Below are 24,999 nucleotides of genomic sequence, written 5' to 3' on the forward strand. Positions count from 1 at the left end.
AAGTTCTCTCTCGGTTTCTTTGACGAAAGTGAAAGGATTCTGTAAAAACATCATTTAGATTAATGGTAGGTGTAACGTTAGATTTTGCGTGATTTGGATAATTCTATTACGTTGTCACTAGCAGTTTATCTTGTTGACGTAATATCTCTGCGCTAAGGATTTTCTCTTTCTAAATCATATTATACCCCCAGTGTTCTGAATTTAGTTAGCAACCCTGTCAGAATGCCATGCGTATACACTATATCAACATAATAGAAAAGCTTTATAATGTTCCTCATTATAATTACCAAGGGCCGAATTATATTTAGTTAGCAACCCTGTCAGAATGCCATGCATATACAGTATATCAACATAATGGAAAGGCTTTATAATGTTTCTCATTATAATTACCAAGGGCCCAATAATAGAAAAGCTGGTACTCTGAAAAGCATTGTACTACTGAACGTTTGTCTAAAAATGCAGATTTTATGAAAATCCTCTATATCAGCGTGGAAAGCCTTAGGACTGTTAATATCTCGTGTGCAATGTTTTTTTCCCGGAGTGATTTGCGGATCTTCCTGTTGATGTGTACGAAGTATCATGATGATAATTTTTACGAGACCAGCAAGGCACATCAGACAAACGGGAAATAAGAACAAACCACAAGAACTCGGGTTCGATCCCCGCTAGCGGAAAAGTGGCTATCGGATAAATTTGGTTCACTGTGGTTTTCGAAACTCCAGGCACTTCATTCACAATTTGCAGCATCAACTTCACACAAAGCATTTCGTCAACTTCACACAAAGCATTTCGTCAACTTCACACAAAGCATTTCGTCAACTTCACACAAAGCATTTCGTCAACTTCACACAAAGCATTTCGGACACACATGCTGATCGTTAAATGCACGCACTTATTCCAGAAAAGGAATAAAAAAGCAGTGATTTTCCCCTCAAAAGTGATAGACTTCTTCCTCCCAACCAGATCATAGCCTGACGATCCGTCTCAATGAAGAGACATAAGCTGAAAGTAATAGATCGGGGATGTGTTAGGTATGGTTCGGTGGGGGGAGGGGGGACAAACCGGAAAGATGGTGGTGTCCGATTATCAATGATACGTCATGCCTTCCGAATCATGTGTAACGGAAGACTGTGGCGATACCGTCACAATCGTTTTTTGCGTGAATGGAAAAAAAGAAAAAGAAAGTTAGGTGCATTTACTTATTACCCCCTCCCCAACCCGAGAAACCATGAGTACTCCGTGTGTAGACACACCGTAAGACAAGACCAGAAAATACGAGTGTGCGTGTAATAGTTATGGTTTCTGAGCTTTCGTGTTTCCCCCCGAAACACATTTGCTGTTTAAGTATCCCTAAAATTGTGCAAAAGACCTGCACACCTCCCTGGAAATACGGGGGAAGATGTCGTACTTACATCTCGTCGGGGAAGAGGGATTGTACTGTTATACCAAAAATAAATGTTATAGGCTTTCTTTCTATTACTCAACTCGTTTTTTTGAAAATTGTGAAATTTTTTTTGCGTACTCTTGCGTGATGCACCGTATACCTACCCTGCCATGGTCAGAATGCCACAGGTTGGGAACCACTGCCTTAGAAGACGGTACCCAATTGTGAATGTGACATGTCAGGGTATGCGCTTTTACTTCACAGCCATATAAACTTACGAGAGATCACCACATTTCAATTTTGATTTCGGCTGAGGAATCTCACACATGTCGTGTCTGCACCGGATGAAAGTTCATGATGAATTCATTGCAGAACATTCATAAGAACTATATAGATCACCTTATTCCGTCAGTGTTGCTAATTCAAATTGGTAGATACTATTAAAATACGTGATACCCTGTAGTCCTCAAAATTAACGTGCACTCTTCGTTTGAAAGTTCCCATAACTTCATTTGGAGAATTTATTCCAAATATTTCGTCCAAACGCCAAGTGGAATAAATTGAAAATCTAGCTCTCTGTGTTTTCTTTCCTCTCTGCTCATCATCGTAAAAAATTTAGTGTGACCCTATGAACTGAAGTTGTTTTTTTCCCTTTCATTTTTTATATTCCTAGCGATTAGTGATTTCTTTACTCCACACGTAACGCATCTTTCTGCTGTATACATGTAAGAGTGGAAATGAACACGTAGGAAGAGGGTGAAAAGAGAAATCTACGCGCGGTATACTTCTCTTATATACACTGAAGAGCCAAAAAAACTGGTCACCTGCCTAATATCGTGTAGGGCCCCCGCGAGCCCGCAGAAGTGCCGCAACACGACACCACGTGGCATGGACTCGATTAATGTCTGAAATAGTGCTGGAGGTAATTGACACCATGAATGCTGCAAGGCTGTCCATAAATCCGTAGGAGTTAGAGGGGGGGGGGGGTGGAGATCTCTTCTGAACAGCACGTTGCAAGGCATCCCAGATATGTTCAATAATGTTCATGTCTGGGGATTTAGGTGGCCAGCGGAAGTGTCTAAAGTCAGAAGAGTGTTCCTGGAGCCACTTTGTAGCAATTCTGGACGTGTGGGGTGTCGCATTGTCCTGCTGAATTTGTCCAAGTCCGTCGGAATGCACAATGGACATGAATGGGTGCAGGTGATCAGACAGGATGCTTACGTACCTGTCACCTGTCAGAGTCGTATCTAGACGTATCAGGGGTCCCATATCACGCCAACTGCACACGCTCCATACCATCACACAGCCTCCACCAGCTTAAACAGTCCCCTGTAGACATGTAGGGTCCATGGATTCATGAGGTTGTCTCCATACCCGTACACGCCCATCAGCTCGAAGCAATTGGAACCGAGACTCGTCAGATCAGGCAACGTGTTTCCAGTCCTCAACAGTCCAATGTCGGTGTTGTCTGGTCCAGGCGAGGCGTAAAGCTTTCTGTCGTGCAGTCATCAAGGGTACACGAGTGGGCCTTCTGCTCCGAAAGCCCATATCGATGATGTTTCGTTGAATGGTTCGCACGCTGACACTTGTTGATGGCCCAGCATTGAAATCTGCAGCAATTTGCGGAAGGGTTGCACGTCTGTCACGTTTAATGATTCTCGTCAGTCATCGTTGGTCCCATTCTTGCATGATCTTTTTCCGGCCGCAGCGATGTCGTAGATTTAATTTTTTACCGGATTCCCGATATTCACGGTACACTCGTGAAATGGTCGTACGGGAAAATCCAAATTTCATCGCTACCTCGGAGATGCTATGTCCCATCTCTCGTGCGCCGACTATAACACCACGTTCAAACTCACTTAAATCTCGATAACTGGCCATTTTAGCAGCAGTAACCGATCTAACAACTAAGCCAGACACTTGTTGCGTTATATAGGCGTTGCCGACCGCAGCGCCGTACTCTGATCGGTTCCATATCTCTTTATTTGCATACGCATGCCTGTACCAGTTTTTTCGGCTCTTCAGTTTACTAACCTATATTATAATGAGTGCGTTTTCCTTTTATACTTATTTTTTCGTGTTTTTTTTATTCAATTTTTTCCCCCTTCTCTTCTCTCTTTTACTAACGCGTTAAGTTAGGACAAGGTAACCAGATTTTTCGCCGATTCGTCAACCTTGTTCACGAAGGGGACAAAATACATTCAAAATTAGTACGGGACTGACGTATAAATCAATTTACGGTAAATACACTGCTGGCCACCCAAATTGCAACACCAAGAAAGACAAGAGATATCGCAACAATATTTATTTTGTAGATAACATGTTGACCAAGCATCAAATGATTAAATTTATAGACTTCTGTGAAATGTGGTTCCTGCCAAAATCAGTAGCCAGAGTAGCCGCCATTGTTGGAGATCACCGCTACCACACGCCTCGGCATTGATTCAAAGAGACTTTGGATGTGTTCTTGGGGTACAGCAGACCAAGCAGCTTCCACGCGTTGCCAAAGTTGATCTGGTGTGGCAGCTGGGGATGTAATCTGGGTCAATCGTTGAGCAACCATGGACCACATGTTTTCTATCGGCGAAAGATCCGGAGAGCGAGCTGGCCAGGGCAGCAGTTCAATCTGGCGATTGACGAAGAACTTTTGGACAATGCGTGCCACGTGTGGTCGTTCATTATCCTGTTGAAATATGGCTGTGGGCAAGCCCTGAAGGTAAGGAAGGACAACTGGCTCCAACACCTCGGAGATGTAGCGCTGGCTTTTTAAAGTACCGGCAATGCGTACTAGAGGAGTGCGAGAGTGATATCCAATACCACCCCATACCATAATACCCGGTGCAGGACCAGTGTGGCGATGCATAACGCAGCTGTTCAGCATCCTCTCTCCACGGTGTCTCCAGACTCGAATCCGACCATCGTGGTGTTGCAGACAGAAGCGTGACTCGTCAGTAAAGACAATTTCATTCCATTGTGCCGTCCACATCCTTCTTTCATCGCACCATTGGCGGCGGAGACGGCTGTGGTTCTGCGTCAAGGGTAGACGAAGCAATGGACGTCTTGCGGACAGACCACTCTGCTGTAAACGGCGTCGAATGGTACGCGCAGACTCTGGATGATGCGGTACAGACTGAATGTGCTGTGCTATGGTTCGTGATGTGGCTGAGCGATCCGTCACTGCCATACGCACAATAAGCCTGTCATCACGTGAAGTGGTGCACTGAGGTGGATGCGATCGAACACGTCGGTCCGTCGTACCCTCCTGCATCCAACGATCACATATCCGCATTACAGTTGTTTGGTTTCGTCCAACACGACTACCGATTTCCCTGAAAGATAATCCACAATCTCGGTAGGCCACTATCCTTCCTCTGTCGAACTCGGATACTTGATCAAAAGATGATCGCTGTTTTCTTCGAGGCATAATTGATCGTTTTTTTAAAAAAACCACAAGAAAAACACAATTGCCGTACTTCAAATCGTCGAAATCTCCAAGCCTTAAATAGCGCTTTGAAGTGGCGCCACAGGCGCGCGTGATGTGCGTCTGCGCTGAAATTCTAATCATTTGTATATCTCACCTCCGCTAATGCATGTTGTAAATTTCATGCTATTTACATGCTTCCTTCAGGGTGTTGCATTTACGGTGGCCAGCAGTGTATATAAAACAATATCTAAATGCGTTTGCAAATTTCTTGTTGTAGCACCTTAATCATTAAATGATTTTTGCTATCAATTTGATTATATCCTCAAACAGATTAAAACTAGAGAGACGGGTCGGGGGGGGGGGTCTGTGTAGCCCCATAGCTTTTTCCGTCATTTTTTGAATATTTTACTATCCAAAAAATGGTATATTTTTATGATAGAAAAATAATTACAAGAGAAATAACTTGTAGAAATAATCTTGTAGCGGGTGAAACCATCGATCTGTTAATATATTTTTCTTAGTATTTAGTATTTAAGGCATCCTGTGCAAATGACCTCTCTTGATTCGTGGCAGTGATGAGGAAACTGGAGATAGAGGGGGAATTGTATATTTTTTATATTCCCGATGGGGGGGGGGATTTTAGTGTTACGTCGGCTCTGGGTTTTGAATAGGATCAATGGGTGTGATTTTGCTTTATCGTAGTTGGAACACCTGACGATGATCTTTCTCCGAAGTGTTCCCAACCACTCTTGTCGATTTAGATTTGAAAAAAAAAAAATTGGCGTATTTCCAGTGATGAATTACGGAATGCGTATGTGGAATACCTCAACATGCCAACTTCTTCTTCTTCTTCTTACTTGCCCACAAGTTTTCTCCACACTTCTTTTAAAATCCCAGTCTGCGGTCTCCGGCCCTTATGTGCCACTGGGCGCAAATGCAATTTTTCTCCCTGGTCATTGGGTTCAGCTATACATTTTAGTCAAATATGTCTTGTACGTTGCATCGAGTTGATGGCTGTCTTCATGGGGAGAACGACGCGAGTGATTCGATACTTCTGAGCACGGGGCAAGGTGAGCCACCACTATAAATCTTTGCTAACTTTTCCGACACAACTCTGCCTCTTTTGAGGTAATGGAAGTAAGATGCTTTGCATCAGTTCGGGGATGTGAGCGGTTCTATTCTTGGAAACTACCAATTCGTTAGAAATTGGTTATATGGTGTAGTAGTAGTAGTAGTTCAACTGTGAATCATTTGTAATAAGAAAACAAAACGTCCCAGCAGTGCTACATTAAAAAGCTACGTCGCGGGGGGGGGGGGGGGTGTCGCTATTCCGGAAGGGGAAGTTGAACAACGTGAAAACAAGTCTCATTCACGAGAAAAGATTATTCTCTGCGTTCTCGGAAAAGGCAGTATAAATAAGTCTAAATTAAATAAGTCTTCGAAATAAGACTAAATACATAGATATGGTATGCCATGTTTACGTTTTCGGTAAAATTCATTTCCCGTTCACTACAATTTGCAGTAGGGCTTTCTTTTACATCATTGACGACGTTTCAGTGAGTTTAGCCATAATTAGCAACTCTGCTCAAATTTGGCATAATATCTATCAAATATTAGCCATTTTCCGTAAAACTGTAATTTTCTCAAGGGAAAAATGGTCATGGTTATTCTATCGAGATGTGCCAAATCCACTTGGTAGATACAAGACGCATCACCCTGTAGTTCTTAAAATTCACATACACTCTATTTGAAAATCCCTATAACATAAATTGAGAAATCTCTAATTTACACACTCCGGAAATCCTTCTCCAAATCCATTCGAAATTACGCTGCGGCTGACATATAGATTAATTAACGGTTCATATGTAAAGACGTTCGCACAAACTTCCTGTCGTAGCACCGAAATCATCGAATAATTTTTGCTATCAATTTAATTAAATCCTCAAATAGATTAAATCCTCTAAGATTAAAGGAGCTCGTATCACCTCCGGATAATACTGATGCATATGTATATAATTCTAATCCGTAATTTGTAAATTAAATTAATAGCTCAGTTCCGTTTTGAACCATTTCTAATCAGGAAACACAAAACCTTCCAGCAGCGCTCGATCAAAAAAGCAACGGAAGTATCGTCGAATTTCGAAGGTAGTTTGAAACATAGCGAGAAATTAAGAGCCCGTTTTTCGAGGAAGGATTATTCTCTATGAAGTCCTCGGAAAAGGCAGTATACTTCGGAATAAGTCTAAGTGCATAATGGTATATATAATGTATAATTTATAATATATATATGGTGCATATATATTTGCTACAAATGTCTGTTATGTTGAATTTTTTTTTTAGTAGAATTCAATTTCCATCGACTGTAGGGCTTTATTTTTCAGTGATTTTAGCAGCAATTGGCAACTCCTCTCACATTCGACGTAATATCTAGTTAATATTTTGATCACCTGTGAAATTTAAATTTTCTCATGGGAAAATAACCAGCCTAGGTTACAAATGTCTTATTCCGTCTAGATATGATAATTATAATTCGTACGTATATGACGCACCGTATATATTAAGGTTTTTAACAGCTGGCTGATGCGAAGATGAATTTAAGAAAGACAGAAAAAGTTCAACTGCCTTTGTTTAAAATCGAACCAACACTTGAAGGGATGTTTTATTTTCTTTCTTTCCTAAATTCATCTTCGCATCAGCCAGCTGTTAAAAAAAAAAAATCTTCGTATGTATAGCGGAGTGCGACGTCATCCTTGGGTAAGTAGCCATCTAGTGGCAGTGTCAGGAATTATGAGCTAGGCCTGAGTTACGTCCGACCGTCCGTGCATGGTCCCATTCAGTCTGCACGAGATGTAAGAAAGATTGAAACTCGTTGCTTTTGTAGCCTGGTGCGTTCACCCAGCAAGAGAGAGGATGTGAGTTCGATTCCCCGCAAGGGTAGTTGAAATTTCTTTCTTTCCTAAATATTCATCTTCGCATCAGCCAGCTGTTGGAAACCTCCGTATGGATAGAGTGACGTCATCCTTGGATAAGAAGCGCTACACCTTCTCACAATTCATGTATATTCGTATTCATTTGAGTATTCCAATAAGCTCAATTAAATATAAATCTCTTTAATCCACACACGCAGGAATCCAACGTCAAATCCATTCACGATTACCCTGTGGCTGACACATTAATTTTCTAGCGAATATATGTGAAGTAATAACTAAACACGTTTGAAAACTTCGTTGAATCATTGAATGATTTTGCTATCAATTTAATTAAATCCTCTCAGATTAACTGAATTTATACATCAACTCCGGATAATACTGATGATGTATATGCATGTAATTCTAATCCGTATTTTATAAACTAAATTAATATCTCAGTTCAACTGGAAATCATTTCTAATCTGAAAACAAAACTTTCCGGCAGCGCTCCATTAAAAAGCAACGGGGGAATTTCTGAAGGGAGCTTCAAATAAAGTGAAAATTAAGAGTCCCATTTACGAGGAAAGATTATTCTTTGGGAAGTTCTCTCGGAAAAGGCAGTATATATTTCGAAATAAGTCTAAATGCATACATATGGTATATACATTTGTTACTTCCGACAAAATTAGGAATCTTTTCCGAGAGGAAACGTTTTCCAATCTTTCAGGATAAAAGGTAGTAAGGTTAATAATCCTGATTTACGCACTGTCATTTCTACCCAAATACCATCTAAAATGGTTGAAGTTTCATCCACCAGTTGGCGGAGGTGGAGGAGAAATCTGTGCGAGAAGCGTTTTCGGCAAGAAGTTTTAGTGCTTTTCCTTTGGAAAGTCTCTTACTTGCTATCCGGGGTCCATTAGTGGGATTAAATAGAAGATAAAGTGAAAAATTATGCCGACTTGAAGAAGTACCGTCCCCCCCATTGGAACATACTGCAGTCATTTGTACATCTTTAAATAACAGATCCTTTTTATCTTCTTTTTTGAATAAACAAAGACTCGTTACTTTTAAACTCATCCAATTTCGTTATACGTACCAGTGTGGTCTCCATTCATCACTTTGGCGAAGTTAACTTGAACCGAGTGATAATCACATTAAAGTGAGTAACCCAGCAATTAAGTATATAGGCTTTAGGAAGATAGAATACGGACCATGAGGGAAAAAAAAGTACTTTCAGAATTTAAGGGATATTTCAGATCCTTTAGAGAAATTTTAAATCTTGTTCAGTACATTTCTTTAGAATTTTTATGTTTCTATTTATAAAAATCCGACAAATAAATAACTCAAGCGATTAAGTGTATTTAGATGTAAGGTTTTACTGATTTTCAGTGAATTAAGTTCATGTAAAAATTTCCAATGATTATAGATTCCTGTCTTTTGAGTAAATATCTTATTCAACTACAAATGTTATTTTAAGGTATGTAATGTTTTTTTTAAAGTAGTTATAAATTAGATTTTTTTTTCTAATTAGAGTTCTGTAATAAGTGGTGAATTCGTTGAATTTGTGTAGCTCTTATGTTGTACGGATATAATATAATACCTTAATATATAACCCATAAAGTAAGGGGAAAAAAAAGTTTTTTTAATTAATTTTCTACTAGAGAAGTTCGAACTAGAAACTCTGAAAAACGAAACCACCTTATTATTCTTTTGTAAGAGGTGAATAGAATAGAGGTGATTAGAATTATTTTAAAGGAATTCTTTGTGAGGGATTTGAGCGTGTTTTTCTGCATATCAAATAACGGAGCATTGTGTAAAATGTCTGCTTTTTTTCCTTTCATTCATGTAAGGAACGCTCAAGACTCCAGTTTGTCGGAAAAGCTGATAAACCTAACCGTATGCGGCGTATATGCGCATGTCTAGTATTGCATGTAGTACACTGAGCAGAAACTACTGACGTGACGCAATGGCAAAAGTTCAACGGTTAGAAATCCCGTAGGATATGACCGTGTCATCACACGTTAGTTAGTGACAAAACTTCTCATCGTGCTGGACCTGAGTATCCAGGAACGAGCCCCATTGACGCGCAGTGGTGGTCGGATGGAGTTTGTTTGCTGTGGTTTGAAGCGAGCCGGTCTCCCATTTGAAAAAATCTCTTCCCCGGAGAGTAGGAAGACCTACAACGCGATACTGACATATCATGAAAAATTCAAGCATTTACCATCCTTACTTCAAAATATGAAAGGCAGACGGCAGTGCCAGCAAGGACGGGGAAAAAGTACATTTCTGAAAACATTAATAAGCTAGAGCCATGCATAAGTTCAGAACACACATTCCGTCATGTACCAGTTTCTTAGAAAATCCGTAAAGGAATGTGTACGAGGTGCACGTACGGTTAAGAGGTAGTAATAGATGCAAATCAAGCAAATCTTCAATATAATACTTTCGGGTAAATGAAAATTCAGGCATTTGTCGTTTTCACTTCAGGCATGGAAGAAAGATGGCAGCACTCCTCAAACACAAAACACGAATAATGCTAACCTAATTATAATAGGGACATATATGAACACGCAATTTCCTGGCATACATCAGTTCGTTCGAATTTTCATAAATTTTAATCATTTCTTTTACTAATTATGAATTTTTGTCAATTCTGAAATTAATTCTTTCATTGTTTCTGAAATTACTTCTTTCATTACTTCTGAAAATACTTGTTTAATCACTTCTGAAATTACTTCTTTCATTACTTCCAAAATTACTTGTTTCATTACTTCTAAAATTACTTCTTTCATCAGTAATGAAATTACTTCTTTCATCAGTAATGAAATTACTTCTTTCATCAGTAATGAAATTACTTCTTTCATCAGTAATGAAATTACTTCTTTCATCAGTTATGAAATTACTTCTTTCATCAGTTATGAATTTTTGTCTATTCTTAAATTACTTTTTTCATTACCTCTGAAATATCTTCTTTCATTACCTCTGAAATATCTTCTTTCATTACCTCTGAAATATCTTCTTTCATTACCTCTGAAATATCTTCTTTCATTACCTCTGAAATTTCTTCTTTCATACTTCTTTCATTCATTCTGAATTTTTGTCAATTCTAAAATTATGTCTTTCATAAATTTGGAATTTTCATTGATACTGGAATTATATCTTCAAATTAATTTTTAATTTCTAATTTTATCAATTCTAAATTTTAATTTGTTTTCAGATAATTTATTTTTTAGGTCCCAATTTTTTCTGTTTCGGAAATTATTGTTTTCATCAATTCCGTTTTTTTTTTCAGTTCCAAATTTTCATTAATTTTTGTGTTAATTTACACCTAATCATGCCTATACATTTTTTACGGATATGTACTTTAGCATTTCTGTAAATTCTGTTATAGAGGATGATTTTCTGATTGTCGGTTCCGCTCCCCCAACACAATACATAAAATCGAAGCTAAGGGGTTCTCAGATGTTCTCAAGACGCAACTGGTTCCGCTTTTAATTTTGCACTGGGCCCTACGTCTGATAACGGCGGCCTTGGCTAAATGTTGCAAATTTCCTCACCATTAGAAGCAGATGAATTATGTTGTGTACCAAGAACATACACGCACGACGAGCGCGCGAAGTAAGTCTATTCCAGAAAATCACAGCGCCAAAACTTAACGTAAAACGTGTTACTCATATTTTGGATTTCTTGCTTTCCCGTGCAGCCGAATACACGCTGTTTGCCTAAATTAACTTCAATCGCTTTCCATACATGGCCGAGATATCTCGGTGTACAGTAGGGAGTTAAAACTATATTCGAAATCTCTCTCTCCTGTCGAGACCTCATTGGTAACTCTCACGAGAATGGATTTTCTTTGCTCTTCCTCAGCATTATTTTTCTTTTCCTCATCACTCAACCTGCTCCGCACACCGTTGTTCTCTTCTATGTGCTGCATGTTAACAAATATACCATTTTTTGAGATGTATCGCTAGTATTTCAACTATATAGAGGTTGCAATCAGGTCCCAGGTTTGAACTTGGGGAAGAATATGGAAATCGAGAAATTTTCCCTAACTAGCTTGAGGTGGCCACCGATAGATAACGCCTTCATTTCTAGTCATCGATCTTATATTACTGGAGGGAGCATCCAGCAGCCGCGACAGCAGTGACATCTAATGCAAGGAAATCACGTGACTTGGCGAATAACACATTTCAAGCCTGGCAATTTCCCCATTAAATTGTACAGTTCGGTCTCTAAATATTACGTTTTAAAGATAAAAAAAAGAGGATAGAGAACTCATCTCTAAAGATGAAAAAAGATTAAATTATTTATTTCATTAACATTGCAAAAATTTCTTTCATAAATTCTTGAATTATTTCCTTAATCAATTATAATTATTTCCTTAATCAATTATAATTATTTCCTTAATCAATTATAATTATTTCCTTAATCAATTATAATTATTTCCTTAATCAATTATAATTATTTCCTTAATCAATTATAATTATTTCCTTAATCAATTATAATTTTTTCATTAATACTGAGATTATTTTTTTCATTAATGCTGGAATTATTTGTTTCATTGATTCTAGAATTATCACTTTCATCAATGCTAAAATTATCGCTTTCATTAATTCTGGAATTATCACTTTCATCCATTGGCGTACGAAATAATGGGCTTCATTCATTAATGCTGAACATTTTTATTTCATTAATTTTGGAATTATCTCATCGATGCTGAACTTATTTCTTTCATTTATTGTTTTAAACTCCTATTTATACCATAAGAAAATAACGGAGATCGGGCCGAGATATTCACCGAGTCACGTGATCTTCCGAGGAATGATGTTGCGGACAACGTTCTCAGTACTGCCAAGGCGAAGACTTCTGACGTAATACTCCCTCCACTGATATAAGCTGGATGCGGTACTTCAACTATGCGTAGTCCAAATTTGTTGCCAAATCCTTATACACAGAGATGTTAAAAACGTTTAAAAATAATGCTGGCCGAAAATGTACGATCCCAAAAATGTTTTCGCTTCTACGTTTAATCATGCCTTTATTTATCAGCGGGGAAAAAAAATTCTTTAAGAATCTGTAGGCAAGTGAAAACAAATTTTCTTCTCTTTTAATTGATAATCATAAAAACCATATGGTCTATATGTTTCCCGAATGGACATGTCTCCCACTGAAAAATAAACGAAGCCCACCCATGGAAGTGTTATACAGTTACACAAGATTCATAGACGACTGAAAATGACTCCCTACAAAAAAACATTCCTTCCACTTCTGCAAACGACAGCAATAACAGTAGTTTATATACTGGATACATTTATATATAAAATAACACATTTTAAACTTTAACAATAGACAATTAAGTTAGGAGGAAGAAGTAAAAAAAATAGAAGTTCAAAAAAAAACATTAAAATAGAACGTCTAACGTTGAAAATTTACGACCTCTCATTCCATTGAGAAGTTGGTGAACCTCCATAATACACTCGACTAGATCCAACGTTTTAAATCACGCGTAACGTTTTTATAGTCTCTGTTTTGACATTTGAAATGAATGTGTTTGCTGCTAAATTTACCATTTTTCCTCCCCAGTATTTTTTCGAGGGGGAATATATATATTTGCGTGCTGAGAATACTTTAGAAACAAAAAAATTTACTTCTCAACACTTTATACTGCACATAAATATATATATATGTATTGCTTTTATTCTTTAATTCAATATTTTAGAAGTATACTGTGATCATTATTTCCTAAAAGAGAACTATCTCCGCCTTGATTACCCGAAAAGCCGTAAAATGAAATTTTGTTTGGTTCTTTTCTCTTCTCTTTAACCAACTTCTAAAGTTTTAGGGGAAAATAAATTTTCGAGGAAAAGAGCAGTAAATATTTAGAAAACTAAACATTTGGGATAGTTAGCTTTTGTCAACAGAAAGATAAGTGTTTTCCCACCGGGTGAATATTTTCTAGATTCTTTGTATTTAGTGCATATGATGTCCACTCTTATCGTTGTCTAATAACTAATTCTGAAATTGCTAGTATCAGAGGTAGCCTCCAATTTCGTAAATGTCGCAAATAATGCCGTATATGTTATTAAGAGCCGTTAAAGTAAAAAAAAATGTTTCATAAAAAAAGTTTAGATTTACGAAATTAATGTTCTCATTCGGTCTCTGTTATGAGTTATATAATTAAGAGAATACCTCCATGTGATGGTATTTATTTTTACTTATACGTACATACCAGGGCCGGGCAAATCCAAAAACAAAGGGAAAAAAAAAACCAAGTCCGATCGGACATGTAACTTCAAAAAAAATGTGAACCCGAATGAATATTTTACACGCCCGAAAAATATTGCAGTTTTCCTCATTCACCAAATTTTATTCACCATGGATTCAAAACGAATGTGCTGCTATCTATTGACAAAAATGTAGAGATACTATAAAAAAAAAATAGGAACATAGCACTACATTAAAAGAAACATTGAAGTTATTCTTTTGTTTGATGAATATTCTTAAGATTTTGCTACAGAAACAAGTAATTTCTCACATGAACTGATATTGGTGAATTTTTCCCCCGAGTTACAAAATACAGTTAATGAACATATTCATTACGCTCTAGCGAATACAGCCGCAATTCATTGGTTGCATTTGTTAAGTTTTGTAAATGAACTTTCATAAAACTTTTAGTGTGGTCTAATGAAATTTCTCTTTCATAATATTTTTCACACATTTCCAAAACTAAATCTATTGATGAAAAAGTTGCTGAAAAATTGAAACAAGGGGAAATTCCCATTCCTTTGAAACCTCAAAAATTTCCGTAAACTCTGAAAATGTTCTTAATTTTTGGATTTATTTGTATGCCCAAACGGAATTTTTACATGCCCGGGTATTTCGAGAAATAAATTTTTCCAGCCATTCTCTATGGTAAATATCGATTTATAGATAATTAAAATAGAAATTTAACTCGGATGTAAGAACGATCTTTTTTATCGGCATCATGTTATGTCATTTAAAACAATCGATAATTATACTAGTCATGATATTCAAATTTTCAGAAGCTGCCTTAGAGCTTGTCCGGAATGGTGCATTTGCAGGTAAAGAAAATGTGAAAAATATCGAATTTTCCATAGCTCAGCCAATTTTAATCGTAAAAGAGAACGATTTTTTTAATAATATACCAGTGCACATGAAATGCGTTTTCTGTACATAAGTTATAAGACCTGGAACTATTCAGAAATTACTTTTTACCAACACAGCCACAACAGGGGAAATGCCCAACGAGGTTGCTGAAGTAAAACATGCTCACGAAAAATATGGATGTCAAATATATCTAAACTATGCAAAAAATACAATACGAATAAGAGCAATAAAAAAACCGATAATTAAGGATAATAAAAAGGTTATGGTTGTGTGCCGTATGTAAGTATGGATAGCTTCTGGATTTATCCCAATATGTTTATCGTATTTCTTCTGGAGCGTGTAAATTGTGTTTGAATTCGTGTGACCCCCCGGGGTTAAGCTATTCCATTCATTAACAGCCCCATTAAAGAAAAAGGCCCTGAGATACCAAAACCTGGAAATGTCCGTCACTATACGATACTGGTGTCCTCTAGTCGAAGCAGTCGATTGGCAGCGTATTAATAACTCGTGGCCCATCCTATTCATACAGTTGATAGGATGGACAATGAGTTATTAATTATTCGTCATTAATTGTTAATTATTTTGTAACTTCACTTAAGTTACTTTTTGATCTATACCGCTTTGAGGATGATAGGTCATAACATATCAACCAATTTTTTTCTTAAGTTAGAGATTGCCTCTAAGACCGATGGTATAGGAACCGAGAATCAGGCTGGTTATTCTCAGCCCAATGCATCAAGGACCTTCTCTGGATATTACACCGAGATGAAATTGGAAAGAATAGTCACCTGGTTTCCGTTAAGATTCGAACCCGGGTCCTCCTTGAAACCAGGCAAGTCTGTTAATGTTTCTTCTATTCTTCTTTCGTATTTTCTTCCGAAATTTTAATTAAAAAAAAAAAATTTTTGCATAAAGAATATAGTTTCGATCGTCTGTCCCCCCCCCCCGCAGACGTCTCTGATCTTAGTATGCGTTATAGAAAGTAAGTGGAAGAGCTGACGAAATTTTGCTGACAGTGTGAGGTGGTGGAGGTCAGAGTTTTGCTGGCTCTTGCAGATAGGTGGCGAGAGGGGGGAAGTTTGTAAAAACCTCTAAATATCTGCTGACATAATACTGGAACGGCCCCATAGCGGAATAGGTACACATACATGTTTGCGCGGCTTTACTATACTTATGATGTCAGTGTTAAAAAGAGCGATACATACTCGAGAAGTGCTACCACACATCTGCCTTTTATATTGGAAGTGGCAGATGTCCGAATTCCAACACAACTACTTTACGTTTATTTTTAGGGAAAAATTTATCGAATTAAATTCGGTTTCATTATTATGTGCTATAGAATTGACAAAGAAAAAAGGCATTTCGCTAAAATTTTTATTTATCGATATCAACAACTAAAACAGGTTACAATAGGAGAAATATACGAATTAAAAAAAAAAATCAGACATGCATTTATTTCGAATATTTCATATTCTGCATTTGACTCAAAAATTTTTTAATTTACAACCTCATAAGGATGGAAAACTAACGATTTCTGATGTATCGATTACGATAATCGATAGTAAATTAGTAATTACTAATTTTTATTATTTTCATCCTCTTATGCACGTGGACATCATATATGACGCAGATCCCTTATAATAATTACTTTCATAATTAAATTTTTTGTTTTCCAGTAATCTTCAGGTAAATTAAAAATGGCACTATACATGTAGAATCTAAAAATCAAGATCTGATACTGTGTCATGCTTTAAATATTAATTTCGAAAATATGAAATTAAAAGTTTTTTTAATTGTTTATTATCCATAATTCAAGAAAAAATCGTGTGAGATTTTCATCGAGGGTATATATACAAATAAAAATGTCTAATGAACATGCACCCTTATTTTTTGACAGAATGTTTTTCCATTTATATCGGAAAACTTCGGCCCGAAAATCTTACGTGATTAAAATTATTACGTTCAATGCGTGTGTTTGTTTTGAAAACCATTATAGATAATTATTGCTATTAGTAGTAGTAGATGCAATGGAATCGGTACATGGTGAGATAAAATATTAATTTTCTTCCCTGAATCAGTATACCTGGTTTCTAATACGATGTTTCGAAGATATTTTGGCGGAACTTATTATCAGAATAACCAGACTTCATTAAATTTCTGGTTTAAATTGATGTGAGAGAATTTCCGAGGTTAACGAGCTAATGAGATGGAAGCAGTTTACGTCATTCTGAAAATCAATTAGCATTTTTAATCAATGCTGCGTAAATGGATTCCAAATTTCTAGAATATGTAGAATATTTTACTCGCGAATATTTTTTTGAACTCTAAAAAGTGACGTATTGATATTTTTTTTTCATATGCTCGTAGACATCGTAATAGTTACGGAAATTAAAATTACAAAATAAACAGTACTTACAGTAGATATATATAATGGCACCGGTGACAATCCCTATGATGACAACGGCAGCCGCTAGAATGACTAGAAGTAGCAACAACTGTCTCTGATCCTTCCATCTCGCGAACCTGGTTATCGGTGCACCAGTTTCGACTCCACCAACGTCCTTGTCCGGTATCCAACCTCCATCGTCGATGACAGCCATTACTCTACGGGCAATGTCAGTTATCACCAATAACTGCCCACATGAACTTTACTAATTATAATATCCATCAACGTTCAACATTCAGCACTCTTTTAAACACTATACACCTACTAAATTGACTTTATACACGAGTATACACAAATTTATATCGTTCGATTCAGAATGACAACCATACAGTGATACTATCGATGAATATTCGACGGGAAACAGAAACTAAAATCTGATTATTCAAACATTCTGTTCCGGATAAAGCAAAATACACATAAGAACGGTGAACGTGCGCTGTAGGATCCCTGAAGTTATTTCAAATTAATATTCTAGAATGTTGGAATATATTTGATAATATTCAGTAGAAAAATCTAGGATAAACAAGTCTTACATCTCAGAAGCAATCAGCTTGAGTAGTTTTCAGGATCGAAATTGTCATATTAGAAACATGTATATTGAATGAATTGAAGTGAAATTATAAATTTGGAGACAACACACAATATCGAGAAAAATCCTTGTTATTCCTCGGTATGATTATGAATGTCCATACATAGAAATATACTCGAAATTCCCGGCATATCCCGCTCTCGTTCCGACAGCGAGTGAATGTCTATCTCGCCACGATTTTCCCGGGGAGAGATTTTCGAAGCTTTCACACATGCGTCGTTTCGACAGCCAAACACATTCTCCTATTTCTAAGCGCCACCAGGGTGCAGAAATAATAAATAATAATAATGAAATAAAAAAAAAACGGAATATAAGTATGGTAAAATAAAACGGGAAATAATTCGTATCACGGAACGTGTCGTGAATATCCCAGTGCTTAATGGAGCTGTTTCCTTTGAATATTAACTAGTTTTTAACACACATATTTAGTATAGTGTTCGAATTGCCATTGATTCAAACAAATTGAAAGACGGTAAGAGAAATTCTGGTATCCGTTCAGTTGGCCGTCAATCGATTAAGTTTGAGTTAATATTTATAATTATTACGTGGCTTGCGTGTGTGGAATGAGCACAAATCTGCTGTATTAATATACACAGTAGCATTTTTGCACCTTTCTGTACCCAAGGACCAGTATAATGTCTGAAACTATTCGACGGACCACTTATTTACAGAATGAGTGAAGTGGTCATATATTTCCAGTATCTTTAGTGGGAGCATTCTCGTTATTTTCTTAATTTCGGCCATTCCGACTTTCTTCATACAATTTTCCCGTTTTATCAACACGAAGCCCATTTTCTATAATCTTTACTTAAATCATGAATGTGAAGATAATTTTCATTATAATTAATTTATCAACACACTCAATCTCATACATTTGTCATGTTCAACATTTTTCGGTGAACTACATTTCGGTCCACTGTGGTTTTCCAGTAGAGATGGGACGAATTATTCTTCCTATTCAGCCCTTTCGCCCAATATTCGGTTCGGCCGAATATCTGTTTAAATATGGGCAGAAAAAACTAATTTTAAAAAATAATATTAATTAGAATATTTCCATAAATTAACAAATTATTGATTATATTTTATTGTATGGGTGCATACTTCTCCCCTTTCTGTGCAAGAGGTTATTTTGGAGGAATTTCTAGGATAAGTAAAGCGTGTGTGTGTGTGCGAAACTGAAATAGAATCCTACTGCAATGTAGAAGTGAGCATAAATTCACTAACAGAAGAAAGGATGTATCTAAACAAGAGAGAGAGAGAGAAATGTATTGAGCTAATGAAAGGGTCAAAGAAAATCTGGAGAGGAAAAATAAGGCGTAAACTTTACGATGCACATATATATATATATATATTAATACTTGAGAGCAAATGACGTGTTGGCATATCAAATGAGAAGGTTGGCATGTTCTTAATTAGATGTAAAATTGTAACAAATGTTGAAAAAGGAAATTGATTCTATAATTACAGTGATACCTCGGCTAACGAAAGCCTTGACTTATGGATTTCCTGGCTAAAGAAAATTTTTATCGTGATTTTTCTGCTTTGTCTAATGAATACAGATTCAGCTAAAGAATATTTTCGATCATATGAATGTACGCACTAACATAAAATAGGAACGTCATGATCTGAATTTTCGCTCCAATGATCAGAATTACTGTCACTAGAGCCCGATTAACTAATGTCCATCTCAAAATATTTTTTGAGATGTACCTACACTTCACTCTTTCTGAGATTCAAGAGTTATCCACATTTAAATTTCGGAAATGTTCCGTTTTGAAAGAAAATTCTAGTAAAAATGTTACCTTAAAGCTGCTCAAAGATTTGATTTGAGCTGGTCAAAGTCTGAAAAATTAAACATTTCTGCGTCACCTGTTGATAGTTTAAAAAAACAGAAAGTTTCAACTAGCCAAGGAAGGTACCCTTACTGTCCTCTCGTCATTAACATAAGAAACACGATAATTCTACAGTGGAACCTACCATAACGGGCGCCCCGTTAGCGGGCACCTCCACCGGCGGACACATTTTTGAATTACATTGACAAGATTTACTGTATCTTACTATCCAGCAACGAACACTTCTCGTTAGTGGACAAAACTGTCCGTCCCATGGGTGTTATCAAGAGATGGAAAAATTCCGAAGTGTTGGTACTGAAAGTTATACACCGAAAAAAGTGGATAATTTTTCCCTTTTGATAGATACAGCTAACTTTACATCGTAATTACTACCAAAAATATTTTCATTTGAATAATCTGACAGAAACCATCCCTAAAATTCATAAACCGTTAAAATGTGCATTTCGGGAAAAGAGTGAAAGTGTTTCCTTTTGAAAATAAGCGCCTCATTTACCGTTTATGATATTGAGATTTATTTCTTTTATATTTATCATATTTGTTGTCAGAGGCGTACGCAAGATCGACCTTTGAAGAGGACACAAATGGACAGAAATTTTGAGTTAAAACTTTCAAAACACATTTATATTGACTGAAATTGATTAAAGTAGCATATAAAGGTATTTCTTTTCTACGAACATTTTCGATCATATGAATGCACGCAGTAACATAAAATAGGCACGTCGTGATCTGAATTTTCGCACCAATAATCATCAGAATTACTGTCACTAGAGCCCGATTCGATATTTTAATTTTTTTTAAGATATTCAAATTTTTTTTTAATATTTTATCGTCTTAGAGAAACACGGGCTCTCTGTGCCCTTCCCTGACTAAGCCTCTAATTGTTCTGCTAGATATTTAAGTCTTTAAATGGCAATTAGAAATTATCAACCCCTCCCTTCAAAATTGCATATCTTTTTTAATGAAGTAGGCTCTCTTCCGATTTTCAGCTGATAAAAACTTACTGTTATAAGGAAAACATTCCCATTGGGAAATCATTTTTACAAAATATCTGGGCTTGCAATGATAAAATGAGAGGCTTATATGGAGGCGAGATATCTTGTCATTGCTGGTTATAGGGTCAATATATGAATGGAGAATCCAGTTAGAAAATAATATATTTCAATCATCAAAACTTTATTTACAGTAAATCAGTAATCACATTATTAATAATTAAAGACCGTAACACATCCACGTAGGTAAAAAGTATATTTTATATGTTATTTTTTAATAAGTACTGTATGATAGCTCATATTAACTAATAAATATTTTTAATATACTGCATAAGAATTTTATATAATAATATAAAATCTATAATGAATTATGTGGTTATTATTATTTGTTAAAAATGCATTTATTTTCTTTTTTGCTAAAAATATATTTTCTTATTTATTACGCAATGCAATTGATGCTTCAAATAAATTAATTTCTACTGGATCTTAATCTATAAATTAAATAGTTCTTGCTGAACGAAAACGATAAATAGCAAAGAAATAAATAATAAATAGTCACACAAAGATAAATGAATATGTACAATGCAAAACAGAAATGATTTTTTATCCATATAAAATAAATCGAACATTCTAGAATAATACTTGCGTATTGAATATTTAAAATATTTATATTTATTTCAAATATTTTATATATCAACGCTATTTTGAGTGCAATGCTACACTGATTGATTAAATATGATAACGCGTCCTATTTAATAAATATTCATAATAAAATATAATCTAATTTTATACACTACAAAATTAATAATTATTTTAGTATTATTATTTATTAAATTTTATAGATTTAAAAAAAATATTTTTTACTTTGCTATTAAAAAAATATACAGTCGAATCCCGTTATAACGAATTCTAAGAGACTCGTAATCACTTCGTTGTAAGGAAATTTCGTAATAAGGGAATTTAAGTTTTTTGCATTATTCCTATGTAAAGTTATCTGGGGGATAAGAAAAGTGTTCGTTAAAACGAGATTTTCGCTATAATGGTATTCGTTAAAACGGGTGTCAACTTTTATTCTTATTTATTATGCAATACAATTTTGATCCTTGAGATTAATTAATCGTTAACTGGATCTCACGCATACATTAAATAATTCTAATAGAATAAAAACGATAAATCTGTAGGAATAACTATTTAAAATTCAAATAAATGTTGTATAATACAAAACAAATTTTTTTTTCCTATATAAAATAAATTGAACATTCTGGAATAAGCATATCGAATATTTTTACTTACGACCAACGCTGACTTGAATTCAATGCTACACTAATTGAATACCCAGCATGAATTATACCTATGCTAACACCCACATGAAATATTTCTCATTTGTAAAGAGGAAAAAAAAAATCTCGAACATCTAGAATATTATATCAGCGTGAATTAACTAATTAACATTTTATCATATTGCCGAGAATAAGAAACTAATTAGCAAAAAATGTTTGCTATTCAATTTATGATTATCACAAAACGTCGGTATGAATAGACGGAAAATAACAAGTTTTTCATTCTAATTGAAAAAAAGCCCCAAGATTTTGTATTAAATAGAGATCAATTATTCATTCAGAATCATCCATTTTATCTTAAAGGATAATCAAAAGAAAAATGTAATATCGCTCGAACGATTAGCATCGCGATAAACGAATCAGTTTTAATCCTATAGATCCAAATATCGATACGCTGAGGTTTAAATTTATTTCAGTTTATTCATGTTACTTCTACCATGAAGCGAATTAATCCTATTTAGATTTGATCTCTAATTAAATCAGTGTAATCACCATACGGAGAATTTATCACACGTAAATAAACATATTTGTTTTCTGAAACGCATAGGATAGTTTTCAATCGAACTGTTAATTTGTTTTCCGCGATCAACGTTTTTTAAATTTTATTTTCACACAATTACAGTGATTCTTCACTTTTTTTGTTTGAGAAGGGGAAGGGTTTATACACAGCGTGGTTCTGAAGTTTATATAAGAAGAGATTGAATGGATCATCAAATGTCACCTGCATATTTTGAGAGGCGTTGTTCGTTAGTACTGAAAACCAATAGGTTTATCGCTTACATCAAAAAGAATTCCGTTCTAAGATTTACCATCACTGCTGTCAGAGGTCATATGCATCTGCCGCTGTGGTGGTCGAATGGTCACAGAGTCGGGCTCGCATTACGAAGGATCGAGTGGCAAAGTCGCCTGAGTGGTGGTCGGCTGAAGTAGGTTTTCGGTGGTTCCCAACTTGGAGGTGCGAATGCGAATCTCCCCCGGTAAAAAAATCTCACTACAGAAAGCAACAAGCCTCCACAACAGTACAACTATTCAATCGTTACATTTCACTCATGTTTCTAAATATGAGTGTTGCAACTTTGGTGTTGCGCTTCGTGGCGCAACACCAAAGTTTCTAAGGCCCCTCATTTTTTCAAAAACCTAGCCCCTTTAAAACGTTTCCAGCGCTTTGAAAATTAAAGACGCATTGTCACAAAAGAATCCCAAATTGCGTAGCTCTTCGAACTACACCTTTGTCAAACTGTATTCCCGGAGAGTGTGTGAATTCTCTCTCTCTCGGTCATGAGGCTATCGAGAGAGTTGACTTTTGGTTTTAGTTCCTTTGTTCGTGCGAACAACCAATTTGATTCGTTGGACGAATCGCAAAATATATATTCAAATTTATCTGGCTCTTCGTCGAGTCAATCGAACTGGTGAAAACTAGATATCAGCGGTCGGGACTCATAAAGTGATCATGTAGGTGTGTTTCTGATGTCAGAGATATTTTGAAAAACAAGGCATGTTATGACTGGAATGGCTTTATATTATGATTGTGATTTCACATATATTGGTTTCAATGTTACTGATGGATCCCAGTAAGTTATGTTTGATATAAATAGAATGAAGACGCCACGAGTTTTCTCAGCGCGGGAGAGAATGTAGGTTCGAATTGAATACTTTGAAGGGGGAATTCCGATCCTGAAAGCACTACACATAACAAGCAGAAACAGACTTCACATTAGGTTCACAACACGTACGTGCACATTCCAACATGTACCAATTCATTAGAAGTTCTGCAGAGGAATATGGACAAGATGCATGGGTGGTTTAGTATATAAATGAAAAAATTCATTAACATTTCAAATAAATATTCCATAGTAGAAATATGATTGAATCACCGATGAAGCACATGAACTTGTAAAAAAACGATTACCATTTTCATCAAGAACATCTATTGAAATCTGATAGTTTAGACAAAATAAATTCCGTGAATGGAATTCCGTCCTGCAATCGTGGGTTGTACGTACAATGCTCATTAAACACTTTGAAAGACGACATGAGGCGAAATTACATTCGAAATGAAAGGCCAAAATGTGGAATCCGAACCATCGCTTACAGGTCGTTTCATATTACGCAGAAATTTCGTACGAACCGAAACCTCTTAAAACCTCACTCCGAAATATTCCTTTCTATAATTTTCATGTGACGTATGAGCTTAATTTACAAGTCCACACACACACAAACTTTACTCGTGGAAATTATGAGTGGACAAGACATAGCTTTATTATCCCGAAAGCATACAGATAGCCGGAAACTGGAGGAGGGGGGGGGGGAGTTTGCCGGAGGTTTGTACGCGCAGTGCTCATTAGTTACCGGAATAGCTTTGGGCAGTCTCTGATTAGTGCTTTTGTATAAATCTCATAAACTCCCCGAGCTTTGAATTTTAATGGCGAATTTCTGACAAACATGGACCGCCGCGTGTTTCGTTGTGGGGGTACCAGAGGAAAGAGTTAGTGGAAGGTGTGAACAGGGATGTGGGAAAACACTTCCCACCATTACCGACGTCGCCGCCGCCACCAACAACGTTCGGGGTGGTGGGTTTTATAACTGTTTAATTTACAGCGGTTTGGCGGCGTTGCCGAAAAGGAGCTATGTTGTATGTTAAAAGAGGTGGTCGGTCGTTCGGTCGGTGGTGGATTGGATGACTCCTCCTAAACCAGCCGCTAATTGGTGGCCACGAAGTCATTTAAGGAATGGATCACTGAATTTCTGCACAGCTATATCGCTGACAAAATGGCAAGAAGATGTGTGGGTATGTGTTCGCCGTATAAAAGAGGGTGTGTGGACGACACATTTCTCCAGAACCCTACACACACACACGCACACTAGTTTTCGTGGTTTTAATGGTATCCTTTACCGGAAGATCTTATCTTCTTTTCCTGTGCCTCCAGTCGTAAACAG

At 36.2% G+C, this 24,999-nt stretch overlaps 1 protein-coding gene across 1 annotated transcript in view; it reads right to left on the reverse strand.

The window, feature by feature from the left end:
* Nucleotides 1–18,015, reverse strand: part of LOC149088139 (agrin-like) — a 344,527-nt gene extending 326,512 nt beyond the window's left edge. The window contains exon 1 of the mRNA XM_089244905.1: nucleotides 17,262–18,015. Within this exon, the coding sequence (XP_089101031.1) occupies nucleotides 17,262–17,445 (184 nt within the window). The 5' untranslated portion in view covers nucleotides 17,446–18,015. The remainder of the gene's footprint in view (nucleotides 1–17,261) is intronic.
* Between the last annotated feature and the right edge of the window lie 6,984 nt (nucleotides 18,016–24,999).

This window comes from Pholcus phalangioides, unplaced genomic scaffold, assembly GCF_987345545.1.
Source record: "Pholcus phalangioides strain wild (caught in Gottingen) unplaced genomic scaffold, Ppha-v1.0 ptg000003l_1, whole genome shotgun sequence".
NCBI classification, from domain to species: Eukaryota; Metazoa; Arthropoda; class Arachnida; order Araneae; family Pholcidae; genus Pholcus; species Pholcus phalangioides.